The 25,089-nt window shown below is 47.8% G+C and overlaps 7 protein-coding genes across 7 annotated transcripts; 3 read left to right on the top strand and 4 right to left on the bottom strand.

Moving 5' to 3' along the window:
• Positions 1–12: 12 nt before the first annotated feature.
• Positions 13–5,442, bottom strand: F5891DRAFT_1017141 (fungal-specific transcription factor domain-containing protein). The gene is made up of 15 exons (XM_041360985.1): positions 4,626–5,442; positions 4,483–4,569; positions 3,931–4,063; positions 3,805–3,877; positions 3,481–3,620; positions 3,026–3,427; positions 2,706–2,975; positions 2,066–2,654; positions 1,866–2,004; positions 1,601–1,814; positions 1,518–1,547; positions 1,375–1,469; positions 1,228–1,320; positions 409–1,176; positions 13–357 (listed from the first exon to the last, which is right to left on the bottom strand). Exons 1-15 carry the CDS (start codon positions 5,104–5,106, stop codon positions 341–343), a joined length of 3,531 nt encoding a protein of 1,176 aa, XP_041229165.1. The 5' UTR covers positions 5,107–5,442; the 3' UTR covers positions 13–340.
• Positions 5,443–8,759: 3,317 nt separating this feature from the next.
• F5891DRAFT_946793 (DUF775-domain-containing protein) lies at positions 8,760–9,558 on the top strand (the record flags this gene model as incomplete). The annotated part of the gene is made up of 3 exons (XM_041374696.1): positions 8,760–8,889; positions 8,961–9,033; positions 9,093–9,558. 3 exons carry the CDS (start codon positions 8,760–8,762, stop codon positions 9,556–9,558), a joined length of 669 nt encoding a protein of 222 aa, XP_041229164.1.
• A 980-nt stretch (positions 9,559–10,538) lies between these two features.
• Positions 10,539–12,345, bottom strand: F5891DRAFT_1017119 (uncharacterized protein). Its single transcript, XM_041360984.1, has 5 exons — positions 12,105–12,345; positions 12,005–12,045; positions 11,559–11,951; positions 11,369–11,510; positions 10,539–11,323 (listed from the first exon to the last, which is right to left on the bottom strand). Exons 1-5 carry the CDS (start codon positions 12,218–12,220, stop codon positions 10,885–10,887), a joined length of 1,131 nt encoding a protein of 376 aa, XP_041229163.1. The 5' UTR covers positions 12,221–12,345; the 3' UTR covers positions 10,539–10,884.
• A 31-nt stretch (positions 12,346–12,376) lies between these two features.
• Positions 12,377–14,229, top strand: F5891DRAFT_1017117 (uncharacterized protein). Its single transcript, XM_041360983.1, has 10 exons — positions 12,377–12,617; positions 12,669–12,739; positions 12,791–12,822; positions 12,868–13,082; positions 13,138–13,212; positions 13,264–13,322; positions 13,376–13,507; positions 13,557–13,636; positions 13,691–13,793; positions 13,857–14,229. Exons 1-10 carry the CDS (start codon positions 12,469–12,471, stop codon positions 13,925–13,927), a joined length of 987 nt encoding a protein of 328 aa, XP_041229162.1. The 5' UTR covers positions 12,377–12,468; the 3' UTR covers positions 13,928–14,229.
• Positions 14,230–14,592: 363 nt separating this feature from the next.
• On the bottom strand, positions 14,593–15,174 carry F5891DRAFT_1017115 (uncharacterized protein). The gene has a single exon (XM_041360982.1). It carries the CDS (start codon positions 15,038–15,040, stop codon positions 14,624–14,626), a length of 417 nt encoding a protein of 138 aa, XP_041229161.1. The 5' UTR covers positions 15,041–15,174; the 3' UTR covers positions 14,593–14,623.
• A 989-nt stretch (positions 15,175–16,163) lies between these two features.
• On the bottom strand, positions 16,164–19,526 carry F5891DRAFT_1127063 (uncharacterized protein; the record flags this gene model as incomplete). The annotated part of the gene is made up of 6 exons (XM_041364146.1): positions 16,164–16,285; positions 16,669–16,974; positions 17,024–18,284; positions 18,429–18,779; positions 18,828–19,115; positions 19,161–19,526. 6 exons carry the CDS (start codon positions 19,524–19,526, stop codon positions 16,164–16,166), a joined length of 2,694 nt encoding a protein of 897 aa, XP_041229160.1.
• A 744-nt stretch (positions 19,527–20,270) lies between these two features.
• F5891DRAFT_977693 (uncharacterized protein) lies at positions 20,271–23,044 on the top strand (the record flags this gene model as incomplete). The annotated part of the gene is made up of 7 exons (XM_041376731.1): positions 20,271–20,824; positions 21,114–21,317; positions 21,369–21,757; positions 21,814–21,932; positions 21,981–22,338; positions 22,385–22,608; positions 22,655–23,044. The coding sequence occupies 7 exons, from the start codon at positions 20,271–20,273 to the stop codon at positions 23,042–23,044; spliced, it is 2,238 nt and encodes a 745-aa protein (XP_041229159.1).
• Between the last annotated feature and the right edge of the window lie 2,045 nt (positions 23,045–25,089).

The following is a 25,089-nucleotide window of genomic DNA, read 5'->3' as shown; positions in this document are numbered from 1 at the left end:
CTACGAGTCATGTATCGCTATCCAAATCATGCATTTTGGTATATTGAAGGCTTTGTTGTCGGCACCAACATTTTATAGTAGAAACAATGTCAACCAAAGTGCCCGAAGGAAGTAAGGATATAACACATAAAACACATAAGAGATAAAGTCCTTTCGAAGTGGATTATACAGATAAGCAAGAGGACAGGAGGGATACAACGAGGGAGTACTAGCACTGCGGTGAAAAAGAAACATTTTGGGGTGTCTGATAGGATGTAATACATTAGATTGTGAGAGAAGAGGTCATCTACTAGTATTTCTTGTCCGTTCGGGTAAATGTGGTACAATCCACTCCATTAAATTAAGATGTAGGATTATCTGTGTAGGGTATCAGGATATTGCTCCTTCCTCGTGATGCAAAACACTCACTGTAAATACCGCCATACTGAGCACTCATATATATCGGATCCTGTGGCGGCTGCTGCTGTTGCTGTGGATGAGACTGGCTATAAGCCATCCCCATCTGTGGGAACGATGTATAGTCATTCCAAAATTGCGGATACCGCCCCATCCCAGGTTGATCACTGGTATATGTACCAGATCCGCCCCCATGCAAAGCCAACCGCGCTTGTCCTTGATGCGAAGCCGAGGACTGCGAGTTCCCCGCCCGACGGCTGTCGACCAAGCCTGTGCTATACATCTGCGGAAGCACAGACGTAGACAATGTGCTCGGGAACGAGAGGTACGAAGATCCATCAGAGGTCCACGGATAGTACGATGACTGCGAAGTTGAGATAGGTGCCCCGGCAAAGTCAGCATGTCGCCCCGCACCAGACTCTTGAGAGTGACCGACATCATGTGACGTTCCGCTAAACTGAGTCGATCGCCAGGTGTTGGCGTACCCTTGTCCTGATCCTGGTACGTTAGACGAACTGCTTGAGGGTAGGACCTGCAAGTGCGAACGCTCGTATGCATCCTCTGAGTCTATTGAATGCTCAGCTGTCCGCTTCTGGCGATCCTGAGAAGTAAATGAAAGGCATGCTTGGCTAGCGTTCGAGGGATTAGCCATGACGTTTGAACCCCGAAGAAGCTCGTTGGCACGTGCTGCGGAGGGCCAGACGACTTCCATGTCTTGCAGTGCATCCATGCACCTGAATAGACCTATCCGCGATTGAGGGTCATTCGGGAAGATGGACGCTGTATATGGGATGAGAATATGATCGGCAAAAAAAACGAATAATGACTTACAGCTCGTGACATGCATAATACCCGCCGTAAAAACATAGAAGCAAAGAAAAACAGGGGCACGTTGCAGACAGTACTTTTCCCGATAAGATGAAACTGAATACATCTCACGTCAGAAATTGCTTGCAGAGGGGCAATAAAATAATTTACCGATAGATGAGATGTGGTTCGCAGCACCCACGCACAGCTCATAATGTTTCTTGCTCGTCGCACACGCTTCGGCATCATCAACACTATCCGATTTCCTATAAAAAAAATTAAGACCAGGAACGGGGAAATGTCAGGGCACCCACCCCTTATTTAGAAGGTACGTATTCCTTATGCTACATGCCCAGTTATTTTCAAAGGAATAACAAACAAACAAGAGGGAACTCACAAGGGGCGATGCAACAACAATGTCGTACACCAATACTGCATGTGTAATGTCAAGATATGGGGCGGAACAGTCGCGCCCTGCTTCAATTGTAGATGCTCCGGCAAATCGAGGTACCACTTATTCAGCAGCTCCTCAAGTTGTGCCACCTCAGCGTGCCGAGAATTCACGGGATGAATCGCGTACAACGACTGTACGAGCTTAGAAAGGATAGTTGCTGAAACATGGACTCAGCTATGGCATTGCATGGTCAGATGAAGATACTCACAGAGTTTCGCAGAAGCATTGAAGCTAGATAGCACGCGTCCAGTTATTGAACACTTTATCTCTGCACCAGGTGGATACCCATGTCCGCGGGAATCAGGCGGCAGCGACTCATGAGGAATCCACAACTCCATCTCCTCCGCCTGAGTTTTAGAGATACCCGTCAACACACCAGATTATAATTGATATAACGTATTCCCGTACCTCATCCTCGCCCGGTAAGAGTGTATCGTAATCTCGCTCGAAGATTGCAAGCGGCCTTCCGATATACGTGCTCACATACCCATCGAGCACAACACATCCCCACCATATCCGCCGCCGTTCCTGTAGCTCCCGGGGGCCGAACAGACGTCCGACTTCCGCACGGGCCCAGCCGTCCGCTGCCCGGTGCATACCGAGATCCTGCGCCATACGTACTGCCATGCCCGTGTACACCCAGGCTTGTGCCATGGCGCCAATGCCAATTTCGCGGTACCCGAGTAATAGAAGAGCTTGCACAGTACTTGGCATCGAGGATGCATAAGTGTTGTCGAGAAGTTTCTTAGCGACGTTAAAGTACTTATCACCTGCAGTCCACATCGGGGTTGGTTCTCGAACCGACGATGCTGATGAGGGGGGAGGAGGGGACAGTGGGAGGGAGGAAGATGGTGAATAGCGTTCAGCAATGGAAAACATGCTGAGGAGTAAAAGCGGAGAAATATTGCGACGGGCACGGTGGAAAGGTGACGGAGATTTCGAGCCCTGGCCATCGGACGCAGGCGACGGCGTATTAGCAGCAGATGCATTCGGGTGCCTAAAATAGATGTCAGTAGCAGTCGGAGGAAACTCGTGAGGTGACACTCACACTTTGTGACCCTCCCAGAAAGCCTCCTTGTGCAGGACCGGGAACGCCGAATGTACATAAGTAAAATATATCTCCAATAAATGCTCCTGAACAACTAGATCAGGCATGACGCTACTCAAATCTTTGTCCGTGACAGATAAACCCATCAGAGGGCTATTAGATGGGCTTGCAGCAGAATTTGTCAGCGCATCAATGCTGGGAATTACGGGCGACGTCATATTTGTGTCAGATGGAGGGAGTGGTGGCCAGACACGGGCCTTGGGGAAGCGCCTGTGACATATGAGACATTCATGCAGCACATCGGCGAACAAATCGCTTACCATATTCCCCCTTCATTCCGAGCTTCCTCCTTCGCATTATACCCCAGCAGGTAAAGACCACTTGCCTTTCCGTGATACCGGACTTGTTCGTCCTCGTTCAAGGAGAGCTGGCCCACAGCATCCGCGACGTCGTCTTCGTCCTCAGAATCCGTACTGGCAGGTGCTTGTGTTTGTGAGTGGTCGGAGGGATCCGGAGATGATGAAGAACCAAGTCGCCGGCGTTGACGTCGTCCATTATCGTCGAATGTAAGAGATGGCGAAGTTCTAGATTGCGAAAGTTGGATCGTGCGCGGGTTGTTAGCACCGGATGTAGGCGAGCGAGGTTGTGATGAAGACGGGTGGGGGAATGATAGAGATGATGAAAGGAGAGATACAACGCGATCCTGCCATTCATTTGAAGGGCTGTACAAAAAATATCTTCAACGTTGGTGAACATTGGGGAGAAATAAACTTACTGTGTGGACTGTAAGTCGATGCCACTGCCCTCTGTTGGAGTGGTATTATTTGGGCGTGGTTTAACACTACCACCTTTTCGTCCTTTGACACCATAGGAGGAGGTATCGACACGATTGAGGATCTCACGAGCAAGAGTGTCCTGATTGTAAATTTAAATTTATCAGTATGTGCGTTCAGTCAGAAATGTACGTTGTCAACAACAAATGTAAGATTGAATGTGCCGGGACGAGAAAAAATTTGGGGTAACCGAGGTACTTGTGAATATCGAGGGTGCAAATGAATGTACAAAAAAATAGAACATGGAGTCTACGAAAAACACTAACCTGTCTTAGGGTGTGCAACACATCCTCTAGGCCTGCAGCGCCGCCTGGAGGCGGCCTATCCGCTTCGCCATACCTGCATAAAATTAGTAAATAGTTTTCATTTACAAAAGTACGATTCAGATGCACCTTTCGCCATGCTCTGCCTCAACAGCGAGGAGAACACCAAGTAGGGCCTCAGTTTGGTGCAGCCGAGCTTCGATGGCGTCAATGTACCCCTTAGGGGGGCCGCGCTTGCGCGAAGGTCCGAGGAATGTACACGCTACATATTGGGTGCGATCAGATCAGAAAATGCCGAGAGCGAGTAATCGGATCATTGTAAGCATGAAGTGTACAGGTGTTGATGCGAAAACAACAGATGGTGACCTCAATTACGGACGAGGCGTATCGTATGTCAACAGTGTTCCAGAATGCCAGTCACACGTGGCAGGATGTCATTATCAAAGGCGGTTGCGAAGGCCACAAAAGGGAATTCATGATGTATGGTTGAAGAGGGTAACGAAAGGTGACCGCATTCAGGGTGGCGTCAAGTGGCACCGCGTTGATAGTAATGTGGATGGATACCAGGGAGTAGTTGAGGAGCCGCAAAATTCCAGAAATGGGGAGAGGAGGTAATGAGAAGGAAGGAGCGAGAAAGCATGGTCAACAGATTATCAGCCATGTAGAATTACGCAGACTTACGCGTCCCCAGCATGATGCAGCTTTTACAAGCCTCGCCATCTCCTGCGCGCTCGCATTTGCATTTGCTTTTGCGGCATTGATCACAAGCTGAAATATGATGAGGCATGGATTGAATAGACATTTGAGACAAATAGGGACAATACCTTTGCTGCTCCTTCTCCTAACGACTCTGTCCGAATAGCTAGATGAAGTAGCGGGCGCGCCAGAGGAGCCAGGAGGATCAGGTAAGTCGTCGCCATCATCGTATTCGTCCGGGAATGATAGTGAATTCAAGTCGAGAGCGGAATTTGCTGAGCGTTTGCTGAGCCAGGCGTCCTCCGGGTGTGCCATAGATCCGAAGCGGTAGTACGGACGGTCTGGCAGAGTGTTCGATGTTGTAGTAAAATTATGATTAACGTGCGCAGTACTGTTAGGCGCTGACGCAGAAGACGGAAAATGGAATGAAAAAGTGTGGGGTGGTGAGGGTGACAGATCAAGATAAGGTGAAGAGGATAATTCCGATTTTACACTGGCAGAATGTGAGCGTGCAGAGTTGTTACTGCCTGCACTATTTGGTGGATCAAGACCGTAATGTGGTGCCGGGTGCGAGTCTAGTATATAGTACGTATTAGTTGGGATAGCCATCACGACAATATGAAAGAGGAAGGGTTTGAAAGAGGACAGACTTGTTGGGTCCCGTATTTCAAAGATTTCTCGATCTCTTGCCAAGCCAACTGTGCGATCTACGAGCTGTGACGACGTCGCCCGGGTTCAACAACCCTTGATTCCAACTCCTCGGAAGGAGCGACCCTTGAAAGTCCATCCCCGCTTTCTGAGCAATATCAAGCCATCACTTACCGATTAATCGCTGCCCCAATGTACGTTATTTTGCGAAAGTCGTGGCGTCAGAAGCTTCAAGTTTCAAGTTGTTTGGATTTTTAATCTTCTTAGCACCGGCCAGGTAGTCAAGGTCACCTTGTCTCTCAACATGCGAACTTCATGCTTATTACAGAGTGATTCAGCCCCACTTGCTCCTTCTTCCCACTCATTTGGCCCATATGTTCAGTACGTTATTATTAGAGCAGCTTTATAACTTCGGTGCTCATCCGCTGAGCCCGAGGAGAATTTTATTTCTTCTATCGCCTTCAAGGGCGTCTCCACAGTGGTTCGAATGTGTTATTATGCTACCGGCGTACACTCACCGCTTTGTTAGATAACCTTTCACCAAGTAACTGGTACACCCCTTGGAACCCGATACCTATACAGACAACTCAGCAGATAATTTCTTTTGGAGAAGGCCGGGTAGCATATGGGTACGTTTTCGTTACCACTATCTTGTTAAGGAAACCCCCTCTAGTTTGCCTATGCCCTATGTCCGTGCCACCAAATCAATTTTTATCATTCAACGGCTTCCGAGGGCCCGTAATCTTCGCACTTCAACTTAGACATTTGTCATTCCGAGGATATTTATTCGCTCTAGCTCGGAAAAATTAACTTGGAGACGAGGTCCATGTTTTTTTTTTCGTTCTTGACATATTGGTGTCAGTCTAATTCACTCTGTAGTTTTTAAAGTGACATTGACGCTGGAAAGGATATCAAATTCCACCCACTTGCAAACAGCCTCCGGGTAGGAAGTCTTCCCCACGTGAACCGTCTCCGTCTCCATCATTTCCTACTTACCAGGTGGTTCTCGTTGTAGATCGCTTTCTTCTAATCATTGTTTGATCGTAATTTCCACTTTAGCAAGTTGTCTGGCCGCCGGTACCGTCCACCGCCTTCCGTCCAGGCACAAGTCCCACCAATTTGATTTGATTTTCTTAGTTCTCCGTCTTCGCTCGGCCACGTGGTTATTTCCGTCATCACTCCGAGATCGACCCGTTTCCTCCCGTTTCCAGTCTCCACCCAGCAACCAATCTCGTCGTTGCAGACACTTTCGACAGCCCTGCTGCAACGGGCTGCGCTCCACGTATATTGTTACACGCGCAGCCTCCACGCCTAACCATATGGGCCAATTTTCGAGCTACCTATGCTTTTGAGAATAATCAAGGCGACCATAACACAATAATTTGCGGCTTTGTGCGTGCATTCAATTAAAGCTAGCTCCGAGTCGAAGATTGCAAATCTAAAGTTCAAGACGACCAGGGACGTTATTCTTCAATTTCCCTGTTCCTATCCCCGATTTGAGATCTGTTAGGTATCCCGGAAGACGCACTCATGGTTGCCTATGCAGCACGAGACTACACCTGTAAGCACCATACGCACGGATCATGCATCATCGATCACCGCCGTGGGCGAAATCTAGTAAAGCATTCGGTGTTTTCTTAAAATCTTCCTTTCCCAGAATTACTCACTGTTTGCCGTAAGATCGAGGAGTTGAATTTGAATCACCTGTGCATTAACGTTATTGTGCCAGGGAAATTGTGTGCGACATAGCGCACGAATTTTGACTGGCTCATTTTCTTGCTACCTGCAAGGTCCGAGCTATCAATATGACGTCTCACTGCGCTCGGAAACGAACGTCAGTAGCTCGACAATATAGCATGAAGTCAGTCCACCTAACACCACCGAACAATGCCATACACCCATGCAGTCAAATTTCACAGTCGTGTTGTGAGATGAATTAGGCAAGCGCCAACAATACATTCCCGCTGTTCGCGTGTTAGCACAGTGCTGGTATAATGATGTTTGCAGATCTCGCCTTAACTGGATTGCAGGTTTACATCCACTTGCAGCCACTTCGCACGCTCCCGTATAGCCCATCAGTGCCACCAAGGGGACCACGTGGAAAGAAGAGGAGATAAATATCAGGATGAAGATACGTACATTTCGTCGATCGAGATGAGTTTCTTCGAGTTCTGTCGGCTAGAGGCCTGGCCCTTGTCATGTGGGGTGTGCGGCCAATCATGTCAAAGATAAATTATATACAGAGCAGGCGTACAAATGAGGCCTCATCACCTGGATACTAATCTCAGCCCTCCTACATCCGGAAGGATCCCTCCCGCGAAAAGCGACAAGTATGGTGCGGACAGCGCGAAATCCCCGACAAGAATGGAGCTTGGCTAAATCCGCGGGCTGGTTCCTGTTATGGTTGGTACAATGGTTCGCGGTATCCCTCCTTGTGACTTCCATTCTGGCAATCTCGCGACGTCATGCTGCGGTGTCATAGTTCTGATGATAGATGCTGAAACAAGGTCCTGCGGAGTGGAGCAGCCGTACGATAATCGGTCAAACGCGAAAAAGGGAAATAATGCCCGCGAACTTTACAGGGCATTCCGTCAACTACGCATAATTGGAGAAGTAAATCATTCCCGCGAACCACGCATGATTAGACAAGGAAACCACTCATCTGATCAGAAGGATAGATAATTAGATTTCGGTTCATTCCGGTTGCAGATGAGTTCCTGGACAATCTCGTAATAGGGCAAGCGAGATCCGGACGCTTGGGCAGTCGAGGGAGGCGAACTACGTATACAAGGAAACTTGCAGAGTCCATAACTAGTGTACTTTTGCTGAACCGGGAGTCGGGCTGGGAGATACATACGTATCAGCGGCACCATGGCATGTTTGCATCCATAGCTCAGTAAGTAGTGAATATCTATAACTTCATAGGCGACTCAAGAAGTGACTCTGGCAAATACGGCTCACCTAATTCAACTAAGGTAAAACTTGCTGCGACTTTCTTGGTAAATCAAGGGTGACTGACAATCATGGTACACCAATTCGAACGCGGAAAACCATCCCCGTCATATCACAGGTATGAAGTCAGAATTCTTTAATGGAACTGCCGAGGTTCAGAAGGCAAGCACCGCGTCAGGCTTCAACGCTGTGTGGTATGAAAGCGACATCACTGGAGTATGCACAGCACAGATAAGGTCCTGATCATGGTTAGATCTGGGGTTCAAGGTATGTATATAACGAAGCGCCTAGGCTTGCGTTGACCTTGGTTTGGACTTTTGATCAAAAAGCTATGATAACGAAAAGTGGGTAGCTCACTGCTTGGGTAGACTATAATTTCTGATCACATAGAATCTCCGAACCGGTAAGTGGATCCCGGAGAGTCGTGACTGTTGTTGTTCAAGCTTTGAAACCCATAGAAAATGAGAGAATAGAGTAGAGGTTGGTGGAATAACCAGGAAACATCCAGTCGAACGTTGGTGGCGCTCGGAGTTGTGTCACGGGTCTGTCCACATTTCATCATCATCCATGGCCGCAAACTTAGCTTCCAACCAACCGACTACGGTCGACTGCACCATAAAATCCTTTCGCTAATCTGAAGCTTATCGCTCTAATAAGCTACCATGTTTGGCTGTTGTGTTGCTGGTCGTCTACTGCAAACTGACCTGCAACAGGTGGATGAGACACATGCTCTCTTCGAGATCCCAGCCGCTGAGAAAGTCAATCATGTATGCGTGTTTTTACTTGGTACAGGTCAGTGTTTCATCCTCCATCCCTCCTTTGAATAACAATGACTTATCTCATACCGCTGATCTATAACGTAGTTCCATTTCCTGATGGATTTGGTGCAACTGTCCACTTTTTCTGGCCTGGAAAAGGTTCACAAATACTTGGCATGTGCGCTTACCTTTCATCAACTGAATGCAGAGAACATAGACCTTACTTACGAATTTCAGGTTATCGAACGATAAACCATCGGCCATATTCCGCCTCCGATCGGCCTTCTCTTCCACATCAGCACCCCCATCAGGGGTATCAACCCCTTCTGCGTTTACATCCGCAACTTTTTCCTCTACACCCGGTCAAGTTACTGCTATACTCGGATTTGCATTAGAACCTCTTGAAGCGATAGCCGCACAACTTGCTTCTCTCCCCCAAAATCAAACCCCGAACGCTATGAATATCACCCCCATCTCAACACCAACGTCGTCACTGGCACCAATAGCCAAACCTGCAGATCCATCGGTGCTCGCGGAGAAAATAGCTAAGCACCTGTTTAACTATATAGCGGGCTTCGTGCCAGCAGGAACGAATGTAGGTCCAGAAAGTACTGTTTCAATGGGTGTCATTGCTCGATGGTACGAAAGCTTTATTGGGAAGGTGAGGGCAGGCGGTGTCGGGTTTTTGGAACGTAATGAATAGCTTCTGCCGGGAATGAACATCTGATCTTCGATCGATTGTGATGAACTCGATTGCATTCGTGAGAGGTTTAGACGGCTGCCGCTCGCTAACTTTGATTTTAGTATCAGGGTATCTGACAAACATCAATCTGTGAGCCTGTGGTGGAGCGCAGTCGATGATCACGGGCCACGAATCACAGCATGCACGGGAGGTTCATGAACATGAATTTTGTTTACTGTGGTGTCATGATATCCTATTATTGGGGTTATGGGTGTGTTCCATCATATGGTAACTCACATCTTTGGTCAGGGGTTCTCAGCTGCTTCAGAACGATTCGTCACATTTGTCCTGCCTCGAATATGCAAGGAAGTGATTACTGGAGTCGTTTCGGGACCGAGCTATTGTATCCCAGTCAGCAGCCGACTAATTCTTTCGTACAACATTAATGGACTCGGACAAATAGCTAGAGTGTTCCGCGGCCTTTCGCATCAACTATGGGCTTGCAAACATGTGAAGCCCACCATCAGCCGCGGCCTGTGTAATGAATACGAGGTTCGTAGTACGGTACCGATCTTAATATTGTAACAGAAGTGCTTATCTGCAAGAAGCTTCATAATCAAGAAGGAACGAAGTACTTCTTCTTTCTATATGGTCTGGCTAGGGAAGACTATAGAAGTTTATATTCATGTTGGTCCTGCATCCCTCCGCCACGAATCGGAGCTGGTGTTACACACCGCTGGTGGAAAGCTGATGTGTTTTTGTATATTTATATTGTACAATTTATCGACCGTGAGGGCAATACTATGCTCTATGTGCCGGAGGCTCCCGACATGCAAATTTAGCCATTTTAAAAATAAAATAAACCACCTTTCTGTTCATCAAGCTTGCTCCCAACATGAAAAAATAATTACGAGTGGATTGGGAAGATATATGATATAAATACACTTCCGATATCAGTATTCATAGAATGGGTGCTCGTTATTCCACCCACTCACACCCAACAAATCCTTCTTGGTTGAACTCTACCAACAACATCTCCTCCAGCAAGTACAGTCTGTTCGATGCGACCACCATCTTTCAGTGTCATCAATTTGCCTTCCTCGGAATTCATTTCTACACCTACGACACCTTCCGACTCAAACACACCCCAGGGTGATTTCCCAGACGTTCTCATCCCTCTTGTGCTTGCCGATTGGGTAGTCTTTACCTGGTCAAATGGTGGTCAGACTCCAGTCGACTTTTAAGCTCTGGAAATGATGAATACAGCTGCAAGTGATCCATGTACAGTAGCAACGAAAATAATGATGTTATTCTATCTGCCGCGTCGTCTATATCAGATGGCATTAATCAGATCTCTGATATCACAGGACCTGAAACTCGCCCAGCACGCTCAAGGGCTCCATCCTGTAGCTCATACGCAGGTCGATACCGCGGTGGGAGCCTGACACCATAGGCACTCCTGTCATTAACCTCGCCCTGGCATTGAGTATTTGGATCGCTGACCAGAACCTGGAAAGGTCCTAGTGTGCTCCTAGGTGACTCTGACTCCCTCAAATCAGAGACAGGGTCGGCAAGGCATATCTGGTCGGGGTTATCGGCAATGATGGTAAAAGGACCAATGTCATTCAGAGACGACTTTGGTGGAGTTGATTCGACAAAACACATTGCATTTGGATTGTTTGCCACAACTGTGAGTGAAGAAGGAAGAGTGTGGGATGAATCAGAATCCTTGACAAGTAGGGCTGGATTTGGTAATGTGTTATATGTGGATCCCAGAGACGTGTAACTGCGCAGGCGTCAATCGCAGTTTGCGAAATAAAAACATGCTCACCCTTCGTCATACAACGTACAGTACGGAATTTTGAGTTTCCTTAGGAATGTCCAGATATCTGAGTATGCCCAATTGATGATTGGGTTTATTCGTTCGAAGGCGGGCCATCCAGGATCTGTCACATTTCTGTATGATAGGGTTGCTACTCAAGTCATGAGTACTTGCATCGCGCAATAACAGTGACACTCACTTCCATGGGGGTCCGTTCGTCGGGTGCCCACCAAAATCGCTTGAATATCCGGGAAACGTAATTTGTACAACTCCAGGGCTCGCCGCATCCCTTCACCTCCCCTAGCCGCTCCGACAGGCCGAGTCTGAACGCTATGTCCTATGTAGCCACTGCTCCCCTTAAGCGCTGATGGGGTCGACACACCAGGCGTCACACTTTCCACAGGCAACTGAATGTCTGAGGATAGATTGCATGTGAAAAGATCGAGGAGGTAGTCTTGCGTAGCTATCTTGACAAATTCCTCCAGTGCAGAGAATGGTGACGGGTCTGGAATGTATAACGCGAATATAGGGTTATGCGTGGACGACACCTTTCTGGCGAGAACCGCAGCATACAGATGAAGTAGGACGGTGCCTACGGGACAAATGAATCAGTATATGTACATCTCAGGGGTCCTGCTGACGCACAATCCTTCCCGCCGTTGAAACTCAGAGATACGTGGTCTTGCCTATGAAGTAAAATGTCAGTGATGAATCATGCATGAGCAAAGAAAAAACTGCTGCTCACCCGTATTGACCAAGACACTGCTCGATGACCTGCAATGCCTCTCTTACAATGGGTGCTATGGGATCATCTGACTCTGCAAGATTGTAAACGTCGCTCGCTATCTTCTGGTAGTCCATATCGCTCCGAGTGATAATTTTGAGGATACAAAGAAGGAAACCCGACGACGGTCTAACGTGGAGAATCTAGAGAAGATGTTGCAAGTAAATACGGTTCATACAGCAATGGTGTGGGTACAAGATAGTTATGGTGGGAACACATCTTGATCAATTAGTATCTGATCAGTCTCACATAAAAACACTACAACTCCTCTTATAGCAGCCTGAGCAGGGCATAGTTATTTGAACTTCTTCTCAAGTCAACAACGATGGCAGCCGTGGTACTTGTCACTGGAGGCACTGGACTTGTCGGGAAAGCCATTGAGTACGTTATCGAACACGAACCAGAAGGCTCGCGCTTCGGAAAGCGTCCAGGAGAGAAATGGATTTTTGCTGGCTCTCGTGAGGCCGATCTAAGGTGTTGTCATATGATCATTGTCCAGATAGCAAGCATCAATGCGTAGTGCAGAAACCCAGAAGAAACTCTGAAGTTATTTGAGAAATACCAACCCACTCATGTCATCCATCTGGCTGCCCTTGGTACGCCTTAGTTCGGGTCAGCATGAGCCCATCTGATTTGCGATTCTATAGTGGGCGGTCTCTTCGCGAACAGAGAGCGGAAGGTTAGCACAAATATCCTCTGTCGTGGGCGATCTGACCCCTTGCAGATGACTTTCCTCCGCGATAACATGCTGATCAATGACAATGTTCTCCACGCTGCTCACATCAAAGGGACACACAAAGTCATATCTTGTCTTTCGACGTGTGTCTTCCCGGACAAAGTCGAATACCCACTCACAGAGGAGAAGGTTCACCTTGGTCCACCGCATTCCAGTAACTTCGGATATGCGCATGCGAAGAGGATGGTAGATGTCCAGAACCAGTATGTCATGATTCTCTTAGGGTACCTTTTACTGCGGCTCATATCTACTGCGCAGTGCTTACAAGGAGGAATTCGGCTGCAACTTCACATCTGCCATTCCGACCAATGTGTTTGGACCGCATGATAACTTGTGCGCTCGACCATTACAAAAGTTATCATGTCCTGACTAATCCTTCCAAAGTGATCTGAAGCATGCGCATGTGATGCCCGCGCTGATCCACAAATGCTACCTATCACAAAGTCCGTTTCCCCTCGTTTCAAACGTTCTGCACACTCATACGCTTTCAATGCAGAGAACAATACGCCATTCAAAGTTATGGGTGACGGTTCGCCTCTTCGTCAATTCATCTACTCCCGTGACCTGGCCAAGCTATTCATATGGCAAATGCGCGAGTACGAATCCGTCGAACCCGTCATCCTTTCAGGTAAGCGTTCGTATATCTACTGATGTTAGGTTTACTGATGAGCTCCTAGTGGACGAGAATGACGAAATCAGCATTCGTGATCTTGCGAATTCCATCGTCAAAGTCATGAATCACGCTGACAAGCCCGAGGTATGTTCCTTTCTACTGTTCATGAAGTCCTGAGCAGATGTTCTCGTTATGAAGTTCGAGAACGAAATTAATGACAACGGCCAAGACCGCAAACCCGCGTCGAATGCAAAGCTCATGAGCCTGATTGGCGACTTCAAATTCACGCCATTCGAACAAGGTTTGTTGTCCTCGTTCATTCATTCACTCATTCCAGTTCCTGATCATTGACTGTGTTGCACAGCCCTTGAGGAGACGGTGACATGGTTCCTTCAGAACTATGCTAATGCGAGGACTGGACAATCTCACGCTTAGATAGGCTGGGAAAATGTACAATGGTTCGATGTTGTAGAATTACAGTTGCGTTTCACTATTTGCCTACTTTTCATTCATGGCCTGTATACGTTACCACTATATTGACCACGCTTCTGGGGGGTTATCAGCAATACTGACACTAACATGTCTATCACATTCTGTTCGCCTGAATGGCGGACACCGGAAACCCAGTACCCTGGGCCAATTCGAAATTGAACACCCCAGTTGCCAGTCCTTGCCATTTCTCTCCGAAGGCCCAAAAGCCCGCCCACGTGACGGCTAGGAAGGTTCACGCTGATATGATTCAAGGCCTAGCTCCCCCCAGCAGCACGTTCTTGGCTAGAGTTGACGAAGAGAGCGGAGTGCGACGTGCCGTAGGTCTTTGCTTGACGATGGCGGTTGCCTTTGCATCTTGCTGGAAGAACGCTGTGCCAAATGTAATCGAGGGGAATTAGTTGCCGCCGTTGTGAGCGAGCGTGTGAAGCGGAAGCAAGGTTAAGGACTGCAGGAGGTTCGCGGAAGACCACGCAGTGGTAGTACTTTGAGTGGAGATTCACAGCACCACATGCCACGGGAATCCGAGGTGAAATTTTCCGATTGCTCGAGAGAACCAAATTACTGTATCGCCGAGTACATAGACAACAGGACAATAAGGTGTGATAAATCAAAAGGCTCGAAGGGAAAAGAATAATTCCATCAGAATGTAGGGACGCTGGGTCGTATGAAAGACTGTATTACTAGATGAAAAGAATATTTACTAATTGAGACCAGACGCCAAAACAGAGGCACATCGTTGATGTTCCGACAAGCCCTCATAAGGGGTGTTACAACATTGTGTATAAGATCGTCATCGACCGCCCGCGGGGTGCCAGTAACTCTGTTGGACCCTGAGAAGTGCAGACCAGCTGCAAAGTTGACTTCATCGGGAGTTTGCTCATGACCGACGACGGTATAAATATTGTTCACCATGATATCGAGCAGCATAAGAGGTTCATCCCTAATGGCAGAAGTCATAATTGCTTGAGATGTCAACCGAAATTTAGCCACATGTTGCGCCACAAGGCTCCAGGTACACACATGCATGGCTTCATCTCCAGATAGAGCGGTGCACATGCACTTAATATACCTTGCCCGGCCACCACGGAAGACATAACTTCATCGAACGACAAGCTCTGATTAGAGCCAGCAGCGTGCCACGTAAGAGAAGGATATCCGTTCCCGCTATTTGCCTTTGACCGATGGGGCGGGTGCCATTAGTCTAGGGTGCCATAGAGATCGTGGTTCAACAACGGGCTGCGGTAGAACACAGCAAAACTTTAAAAGGTATCTCGAGAATTGTGAGAGCGATAGACGGGAATAGAGCGTGGTTGGGCTGCTATTGAATTGGACAGAGTCAGTGGAGAGCAGAACAAAAAGTTCAGCAGGGTGCAGTGCGAATTTGCGCTATTTTATTACTGCCATACCTGTGGGGACGAGAGGCAGTATGGGATTTTCGGAGAGGGAGGAATTCACATGAAAGGGTCAGCTACTGAGGGCTAGAAGAATTCTGCATGGATGCCGTCTCCTACCCGACTCTCTTCATTAACGAGCGCTCCAATGAAAATGATTAAGGAAGCAAAACTTACAACATAATCAAGCCTGTGTAGGCTGAAGCTAACAGCGCTGACCTGGACGGTCCGGGCAGCCTGGCCGCAAATTTGAGGTAGACCAGAAGAAGCACAAATATGATCTACACTAATGTTGATCTAGAATGTCTGACCGTCTTTGGCCTCTTGTCGGCGCCTGTTCGAGAAGTCAGCTCAGTCGTTCTGCAGGAAACTATCAGTAAGGCCTAGATACTGGGAACCACCAGGGCGGTTGGGAGCTATATGCTGGGCTTCCATCCCACTGGGGCCACGAAGAGCATGATAAAGGAGATGCTGGTTATGGTGAAAACGATTTTGAACCCATACTATGTCCCTTTCAACTTAACCATCTTTGGCTGCTAGCACCAACGAGCACCTCATTTCTAGTAGTCAACACCCGCCGCCGCCGCCTCAAGCTAGCCCATCTGACACAGTCAGTGCGTCTTGAGATGAGAGCTGCGACTGCATAGTGACTCGTCTATCAGAAAGTACAGTCCCATTGTAACTTGAAGCGGAGGAATCGAACTACAATGTCACAGTTCGTTTGCCGACGCAGAAGACCGATGGTACTATAAATATTATTGAAACGAAACATGGAATGTCTGCAGTGATTATCTGATAGGCTGACAGTCGCTGTGAAGACTAGTCATCAGTGAACCGGTGAACAGATGAGAATGATTTGTGAATGCATAAGACTTTGTTAATTCGGAGGACCTACTTAGTAGCAGTAGCTCTATAACGTACTCTAAATTGGTGAGCAGGACATCAGCAAAAGGCCTTGAAATTTCGCTTGTCAAAAAGAAGTTTGATGCTTACGGTGAGCTTACGACCTGGTGATCGGAGCAACGTGATTGGTGGAACAGATTTTTCTGTAGTTACACTGTAAATATCTCGATGCTGAACTACTAGTCTAGGGTTTGTGCTATTCACAAACCCTAGACTTGGGCCACTCATAATTAGCTGCTAGTGACGCTCATAAAGCTTCGCAGAGATTAATGCACGAATTCAAAACTATATGTGCTGCTATTGTGAGCTACTGATACTATGCGAACTCCGTACTCAATGTGTGATAACTGTCCTTATCCGCAAAATTGTTCAGAAAAAAGCGGTCATAACTTTCCAAACAAATGGCTGAAGAAATCTTTTCGTCCACCTTTTGGCCATATTCTGGGATCAACTCGACAGTGTGTGTTACACTTGTCAATGGAACCACACCACCACATCTGTGTTTGCCGTGTTGGTCTTCCACATATGAGCGTTCTACTGTCCACATCGCGAGTTCAGGCCGGTCATTGGGACTGGCGACAAAGTCGTAGTACTGAATATAGAGCAGCGGATGGGATAGATATGATGGCAAAACTAGGTCAGAAGCACGTGGAAGAGTCGGTTGAAAAATAAGTCGAACTTGTGCGATACGACTTACTGAACATAATCTCGTTAGTGCTGGAACATAAAAACAAAAATGACATACTGGTTTGGCCATCGTCGCCTGTGACGTCGACGAGGACATTATCACAGTTTCCGAGGGGAAATCCGCTATCTGGTGGATACGCCTGGATCACTCTGCTGGGCATGATCAGCCGTGGCCGGAAGGCCGAATGAAGCTGTAATCGAAATTTTTTCCATGCATGAAAGCGTCCATATTTGTGGTCCCAGCGGGTATGCTCGCCGGTGGAAAGAGAAAAACATTTGATGAACTGAGAGAGTGCATGATCAAAATCAATGAGCGAATATATGGTATGAATGTCGGTGGGCGACAAAGATTTGAAATCTGGTGTCGACGTCAGATGGAAGGCAGTGAGTGCATCTCCGGAAAGAATGCCCTTGAGGAAATGGTTACGAACTGGCCGAGGTCCGTGAACAGAGTGCGATTCATCAGGGAGAACACGAGAAACCCAGGAGAGCGCTGGATTGACGGTTGTCACCGCCTCATCCTCAGTGCATATCACATTGACAAGTGATGCATGATGAGAACGGAACAGTGCGTACAAATTAAACAGCTCTATTGACTCCTGGCGGTTGAGAATCCGTACAGACTGTTCCACGAAGTCGTTGACTCGTCGATTTGTTCGTACAAAGAGATCCTTGCAGTGAGTAATGAGCAAGCGCTCCGTCATATCCGCCGAAAACTGCATCAAAGTGCCCAGTCTCTCGACTGTGCCTCTGAAGCTTTGGAGCAACTCGAGTTTAGGAATAAAGAAATCTTCCTTAACATTTTTCTTCCCCCTCCGAGCCTGGGCCTCGATGACAGCGTGCTTGAATGTATGAAAGTCTGAAAGGGACTGCATCATTGACGACAAGGTTTCTGCAGAATGAATCGGATTTTGGGCAAGATAAATGAAGTCAACGAGGGCACGGATTGCGCGAATGAAGTTAGGTGGAGCAACACCTGCAATCGAAGCAACAATGGTGCGTTGAATATCTCGATGCTCACGACCTGTCATCTGGTTGACGTGCGTGATACCTTTGGTGAAGTGGCGTGTTCCCACCCGCTTATGCTGATTCATGTAGCGAGCATCGAGTTCGGATTTTCCTACTACCTCCTTGATCCAGGTGAGCGGATGGTCAGCAAAAAATTTGATGCAGGTGTGCAAGATCTCGCCAGCGAGAAAGACAGACGGACATGCGTAGATCCAGTCACGCCAATATGGCATGTGGACTCCAGATAGATGGACAGCTTTGGCTGCCTTCTGGAATTTGTCGAGATCCCAAACATCAATTGTTTGGGAGATCTCACAGATAAGTTGTAGCGTGTGTTGCCCAGTACGAGGAGGGTAGAGAACCCCATCACCAAAATTTTCTTGTGACGCCATTGTTAAAGGAGATGCACTTTTACTAACCGCAGCGATCATGCAAGCCTCTGGCAGGTCACATACGTGAGCGACGAGTGGCGTATAGACATAACGAATAAATCTGGAAGGATCAGGCATAAAGCAGCCTGTCTTGGCTGCCTGTTTAAGGTTGGCGCAGACAAGGTCAACGCACTTATGCCACAGCTGCGCCTGAAGAATGGTTTGATAATCGGGATGCACGCGAAACTTAGCGACGGGCATGTAAGCGATACAGCGCCAAGCTCGGAGTGTGGCCTTGGAGCGAACTTCTGAATCAAGGTTACCGATGGTGATGAAGATGGGGTGCATCTCGAGTCCCCCAGTGGTCCTCGTCACGGGAGTTTTGTCGGACCCTAAAATGATCGGTACTTGTGTAGCACCTAATGGGAGACAGTCCTACACGGAATCAATCTTTGAGTAGTCGACTAAGCAGGGCAAACTTACCTGAATTTTCCATGCTAAATCAGCGCTCATATAATCTCCATACTCGCGCTGATTCCCAACATGAACTACGTGGGGCTGAAAGGTAATATTATTGGTGAAAACTGGGTCACTGAAAAGTTGTTTGACGACTTCCAGAGCATCGCGCCAAATGAGCTGAATGGGATGGACAGTCTTGTAGCCTGTAAACTCTAGTTTTGAAACTTTCCACTCTGCAAGACAGGGTAGTGCGTCCATCCAATCTAGAAGTTGATCTTTTGAGGTGAAAGATGGTTTTGGGCGAGTGCTAAACTGTGAAAGAGTCAGACTTGTCGAATAGTGCTTAGAGTCTCCTACCCATTTCAACTTCAAGAACTTGTCAATTTGAGTCTGATTCAGGTTTTGAATCAAGAAACTAGCTAATTCCCACTCCCCCTCGTCATGGAAAGGATAATAAGTGTTTATCTCCTGCCGATAATTATATTGATCGTCCTGCAACCTGTCATATAGGTTTTTACCGATACCAAAGACGTATCCAGAGCGAGGATGACAATGGCCAGTGGTATTAGATGGCGGACCTCGCAACCCAGGGGGAACGGCTGATTGTTGTGAACGTGCTTTGTGCGGCCAGCAGGTAGACTGTGAATTGAGATGCAGAACGACTGCTTCGATCGAAGGGAACTCCCTATTGCAATTGGGACACAGCCTGGTAAAGGTATGCATACTAAAGCTAAAGTCAAAGCAACTTAATGGATAATATGCACATTTACTTGGGCAATGGGTCAGCGTTGGAGTCTAGTCTTTCAAACTCCGCTGTGTTGCTTGCTGACATTGCCAGTGTATTCACAGGGTATTGGTGTATTCACTGTACTATTATCAGCCTGCATTGAAGGCTAGAGAGACACTGTCTTGCCGACATTGATATTTGTTCATGTCACCCTCACTTCCACCTTCATCTCCGACTCGACCCAGCAGTCCCGGCAACTGCCTCCCTCCATCAAGCAGTCCCCCATCCTCTCCTCTATCGGGATCTTCTTCAGCTCCTGGGTCGCCTCTTTTTGATTCTTTCCATCTCTCAGAGAGTTCTCCTGATACCAGACATTCTGACCTATGTGCTTCCCTCAAAGGTATCTCCTCAGCGGAGAAGACACCTCCGCCCGTGACTCCGGCTTCTGCTACTGAGGGATCAAACAGCTTATTTTATAATCCACCCGCATCTCCAGATCTTTCTCGCAGTGCTCGACGTCAGTTTATACGTGACAGAATGAGCAGGAAGTTTGTACCATACCCCCCGGACCCAGCTCCACTCGAGGTTCGTTTTGCAGCGCGTCTTATGGGGCGGGAACGCAGACCTTATGTATCCAGCGAATCTCTTCTCAAGGTATTATTATTCTATCCAGTTCCATCCAAACAACTCATTTATATTTTATAAAGCATGCTGGATACTTAGAGAATGGCCTTGCGCAAATGCATCCTTCAACTCTGTACAAAGGATACCAGGCACAGCTTGCAGCTCGTGAGACTGCGCGTCAGCGCATGCTGGCGACTGCGTGGGAAATCGAGGAAACTGAACGCTTCATCATATTCCTCAATGCCATACATGCCGACAATGAAGACCGGCTCAAACTCACAGACGACCAGTTACACGCCTTTAGGAACCTCTTTTCTGAGCGTGACTGCGTAGATGCCGATGATGACCGAGACTATCTTCAAGCGGTCTATGAAGATGAATGCGAAATTCTTAAGATTGTCGCATCCCAAGCTGAGCATGTGGCAAAGGTCTTAGGCTCACGTGTCAGCAAGGCTTTCCAACATGGGGTTGGAGCATCCAGATCGTCTTCGTTGCAACCTGGGTTTGTTGGTGATGACAGTGTCGATAAGGCATCTGTAGAATCCAGGGCCGATGGTTCCGGATCCCCCACTGCCGGCGGGGTTCCTGATGACGACGACAACCCTATATATCTGGGAACCCCTGATAACCTTGGAATTCATCCCAAAGCGTCTTGCGTGGCCACCGCAATGTGACTTCTTATCGTGGTAAGTCGATTCATGTGTCTGATTATTACTCCACACTGATTGATTGATAAGGAATGTTGTAATACACGCGACACCCTTTCATCATAGCCTTCTTCCAGACCGTGTTGGTTTGTCATATGCACACCGTTTTTTACCTCCTCGCCCCTTCTTTCCCCGCTTCTTTGACCTCACGGTCACAAGTACATCAAGTCACAAGCTGTATAGTTTGTTTGCATTCGCGTATCTCCGTTTGTATTAGAATTGTAATTGATATGCCCTTTGCCCTCCCCCAAGTGATTCTACCTTGATGAGTACCCAACGTCGTGCGCCGCGCAAAGGTAAAACCACAATTCCAAAACCTCCTCGAGGATCTGGTCTCAACCCTTCCCATGCGCCTGCGGACACGCAGATCAATATTCCCGACGAACAACCGCGGCCTCCGGAAATGTCTAACTTCGATCCACATCAGCGACAGCACGCCTTTGGTACATATAATCAGTGAGTCTTCCCATCTCTTTTGTCGCGGACTCAGACTCAAAATAACAATAGGCCGAGTCCCGGCTACTCAAATCCTGGAGATAGTAGCTCAGGTGCCGGGTACACCAACTCGCTCTTAGGCGCCGGGTACACCAACTCGCTCTCTAATGCCGGGTACACCAACTCGCTCTCTAACGCTGGGTACACCAACTCTCTCTCTAGCGCCGGGTACACCAACTCTCTCTCTAGCGCCGGGTACACCAACTCTCTCTCTAGCGCCGGCTACACCAACTCTCTCTCTAGTGCCGGCTACACTAACTCTCTCTCTAGCGCCGGCTACACCAACTCTCTCTCTGCTGCCGGCTATAGCGCCCAGTCCTCCTCCCAGTCCTTGTCTGGCGCTCAATCCCCAAGGGCTGGTCCCTCAAACATCAACTACAATGTTCCATCACTCGCGTCACGTACGTATTGTTTCTTTTCATTGTAAATCATTTTCTAACAAACACACCATGTTCAGCACCGAGCTCCCACCTTATCGGGCCCATACCTCATTGGTTGGGCGGTGATGCCGACGCCGCACGCGCACTGACACACAATCCCATACTGGACGAAATACCGGTATCCAACGTGATACATGTGAGTACTTAATATTATATATCTTACTACACGTTTTAATGATAACAGACTTTGGGTCCGGTGCGCTCTATCGAAAGACGCCGACGCTCCCGACGTATGCCCTCAACGCCGTCGTTGGCGCCTTATTCGGCGCCCCCATGCCCGACGCGTACCCCAAATCCCAGCCCGCCTCCATCCCCAACGCGCACTCCAAATCCTGGCCCGTCCTCGGCTACAACGTCGAGTGACGTTGTCATCCAGGTCAAGGTCAGTGCGGCGGACCGCGAGCAAGTCTACAGCCGCTCGCGAGACCTTATCAAGGGCACCATCTTCACGCCTGATGCAATCGCATCAAAATCTGAGGACCAGAGTCGCCTCGTCAGGGATATGATCAAAGCATCAGCGCCTTCCATTCCGAGCCTTCGCGGTAAGTTCAATGAAGACTCTTTTAGCTTATACTGAATGAATAGTAGGGCTAAATCGATGGCCATCGACGCCGAAAGATGTGCCGACGATTTGGCGGGGAGTGGTCCTAGTGCGTTCGACGATGATGACGATTGCGCGACAAAACGTGGTGATGGCATACGACCTGCTCCCCGAACACGATTCCAACATCCCGCCAGATCAATTTCGTGTCGATCGAGTAGCTAGTCTTGTGCGAGACAAGGCCTATATGCACAAACATTCATTTTCTCAAGTATGTTTATTTTTTGTTTCGAAATCAAGATCTAACTAAGGCTTAGGACGGGACGGTGATCATTCACAACAAATGCCAGAATAAATTCATATTCACCCTGCTCATCAAACTCATCTGGCTCTCGAATCACGGACTTCACGCGCTACTCGGCAACCACCAATCACCTCGTGAGGCACTGCATCATGCGTACTGCCTTGCATGTTCAATAACGGAGCATGCATTATTGGAACAAGGCCAACTAATATTCACGAAGCAGAAGTTCTCGCCGACTGAGAACAAGACGATATTCGATAGCGTTAATTTTTTTCTAAATTCTCTCAGTGAGGAGGAGAAGGCAAGTCTTGATAGATGGAAAGACCATCTGATTGTTTGTGGGAGGTCGCAACAGGGGTCTACTGCCATTCTTTCCGATTTCGACTTGACTATTGAAACGTAGAATTTGGACTATAGTTCGCAGTTTTAGCATAGTTCATAGTTTTTGTGTTAGATTCCCACAAATTTCGTGATTCTACCTACAATAAATTATTAAAATGCATACCGGAGTGCTTCAAACAGTCAGATATTAGTATTACGAACGCCAAACGTATACCGGAGTACTTAAAACAGTCATTACGGATGCCTGACCTGACTATACCATATCCGAGAAGTTTCAGACATGTTTTAAACTCGGTTCGAACACGGACCCTCTCTTAGATGGATGAGGCAACGATATAAATTTGACGACACTGAAATTTCAAATTGGATTTAATAATTTTATGCTAAATTTTAATTAGGAATGCCTAATTTAATACATGCACAAGGTCCGGCCCATCATCGACTCATCTTGGACTAGTTCGCCGCGATGAACGACAAAGGCCTTAGACCTACTGCAGGGCTGACAACAAAGGGTGATATTCAGTGCTTTGTGGTAGAATTGGCGCTCGGCACCGGGGACATAGTATCAATGGCTCTGCTTTAGCATCATCCAAGGCGCAAACTATACTAGTACCATTCCCAACACACCTCCCCCGTCAGCCGCAATGCCAGACTCCGCCTCTCGCAAGTTCATTGATATCATTTTACGGACGTCATCTAAGTGGGCTAATTTGGACCCGCCAATCCCGATCAAGGTCAGTCCACGTGCTTTAGTGAGCACTATCCCGAGTTTGCCTGGTGTTAAACGTCAAGTGCCTGTAGGTCGGAAGCTTCGGGAAGATTGATGGACAAACTGAAGTGTTTATAGTGGACGGGAACATATACGACGAAGCATTTCAAGAACCATTGAAGCGCAAGGCTTGATGATCGATTTGTCTCATCCATCGTGCCAGCCGATAATGGGTGCAATCGAGGAAGATATGATTATGTCCTCGATGGATGTCAAAAAGAGTGAGATTTCGATCACGCCAAAAGTGTGAGAGCGCATGCACTCCTTGTTGGTGCCTATCATTCACACATTACAATCGAACAGCTCCGCCCTCGACTTGGCTTCCACCTCCTTCAAGGCCGAGTTCCAGTTTCCAGGAAGGCAAACGAGGTGCTGTCTTGGTAATGCACAAGCCGTAGCAGGAATATATTCCCCAGGGCAGGGTTCTGAGCATCATCCACGAGGCGCACCAGTTGAAGGATAAATATATTTTCAGCAGTATATTTACGTGTCCAGGGTATTATCTGTACTTGTCCAACAGGTGTGCGTCTTACCTTGTGCTTCATTGATGGCAGGATGCTGAAGGCCTGATGTAGCCACAGAGAGGGTGACTCTGGCGCTTACTGCTAATACATCGCTTACAACTCCAATAGACGTATCTACTGGCGGAGAAGCTTCAATCGATTGGTGGACGGACGCTCAAGCAGCGTTTCTCCGAAAGGCGTTTGACAAAGCTGGACAGTACCGTTACACACATCTCTTCGACCTCAAGCGCAGGCAACATTGATTCAAACGAAAGTTCCGTGGGGCAGAGGTACAATCGACAGAAGATAATCTGTACGTTATTCATCCCTGCCTAGACATCCATAGCTATTTTGATAGCTGTTTGATCAGGTGGATTAAATGTCCCCAACCATGGGACCCTCTTGATGAAGACGGAAAAGAAGATATCGTGTACGATGAAGTACGTCAGGGTTTGCTGGCCCTTCGTATTAATCTTGACCTGTGAATTACCTTTAGTGACGAAGATTCTTTTTCCCGCCGATCTGCGGCGGAGGGCCGTCGTTCATTCGTGTGATATACCACGAGTAAATATATATACTTACCCCTTGGTCAGGCCGATCAGGCTGTGATTGCCTGTTGTTTCATGCATCATGCATCATGCATCAATTTCTCTGATCTACGATGGCTGCGGAGGAGTATTAAATCTCTATCATACTATTTGTCTGTAACTATACCATGTTGATACATTTTATTTGTCCATATGCAAGGACGAAACGGGTGACATGTGCGCGCTTCACCTGCATTCCACAGCTCCCCGTCAGTGTGCGCTCAGTTGCGCTGTGGCAATTTGCTAT

Source organism: Suillus fuscotomentosus (genome assembly GCF_016647785.1).
Source record: "Suillus fuscotomentosus strain FC203 chromosome Unknown F5891scaffold_12, whole genome shotgun sequence".
NCBI classification, from domain to species: Eukaryota; Fungi; Basidiomycota; class Agaricomycetes; order Boletales; family Suillaceae; genus Suillus; species Suillus fuscotomentosus.
This window is presented reverse-complemented; position numbering and strand designations above follow the sequence as displayed.

Coding starts and splice junctions, on each gene's coding strand:
- F5891DRAFT_1017141 (XM_041360985.1), bottom strand. CDS start 5,106: ATGGCTATCCCAACTAATACGTACTATATACTAGACTCGCACCCGGCA. Junction 3,428..3,480: donor ATCGACTTACAGTCCACACA/GTAAGTTTATTT, acceptor TTTTTTGTACAG/CCCTTCAAATGAATGGCAGG. Junction 1,321..1,374: donor GAACCACATCTCATCTATCG/GTAAATTATTTT, acceptor AGATGTATTCAG/TTTCATCTTATCGGGAAAAG.
- F5891DRAFT_1017119 (XM_041360984.1), bottom strand. CDS start 12,220: ATGGACTACCAGAAGATAGCGAGCGACGTTTACAATCTTGCAGAGTCA. Junction 12,046..12,104: donor CAGTGTCTTGGTCAATACGG/GTGAGCAGCAGT, acceptor TTTACTTCATAG/GCAAGACCACGTATCTCTGA. Junction 11,511..11,558: donor ACGAACGGACCCCCATGGAA/GTGAGTGTCACT, acceptor TGACTTGAGTAG/CAACCCTATCATACAGAAAT.
- F5891DRAFT_1017117 (XM_041360983.1), top strand. CDS start 12,469: ATGGCAGCCGTGGTACTTGTCACTGGAGGCACTGGACTTGTCGGGAAA. Junction 13,213..13,263: donor TTTGGACCGCATGATAACTT/GTGCGCTCGACC, acceptor ATCCTTCCAAAG/TGATCTGAAGCATGCGCATG. Junction 13,794..13,856: donor ATTCACGCCATTCGAACAAG/GTTTGTTGTCCT, acceptor TGTGTTGCACAG/CCCTTGAGGAGACGGTGACA.
- F5891DRAFT_1017115 (XM_041360982.1), bottom strand. CDS start 15,040: ATGTGCACCGCTCTATCTGGAGATGAAGCCATGCATGTGTGTACCTGG.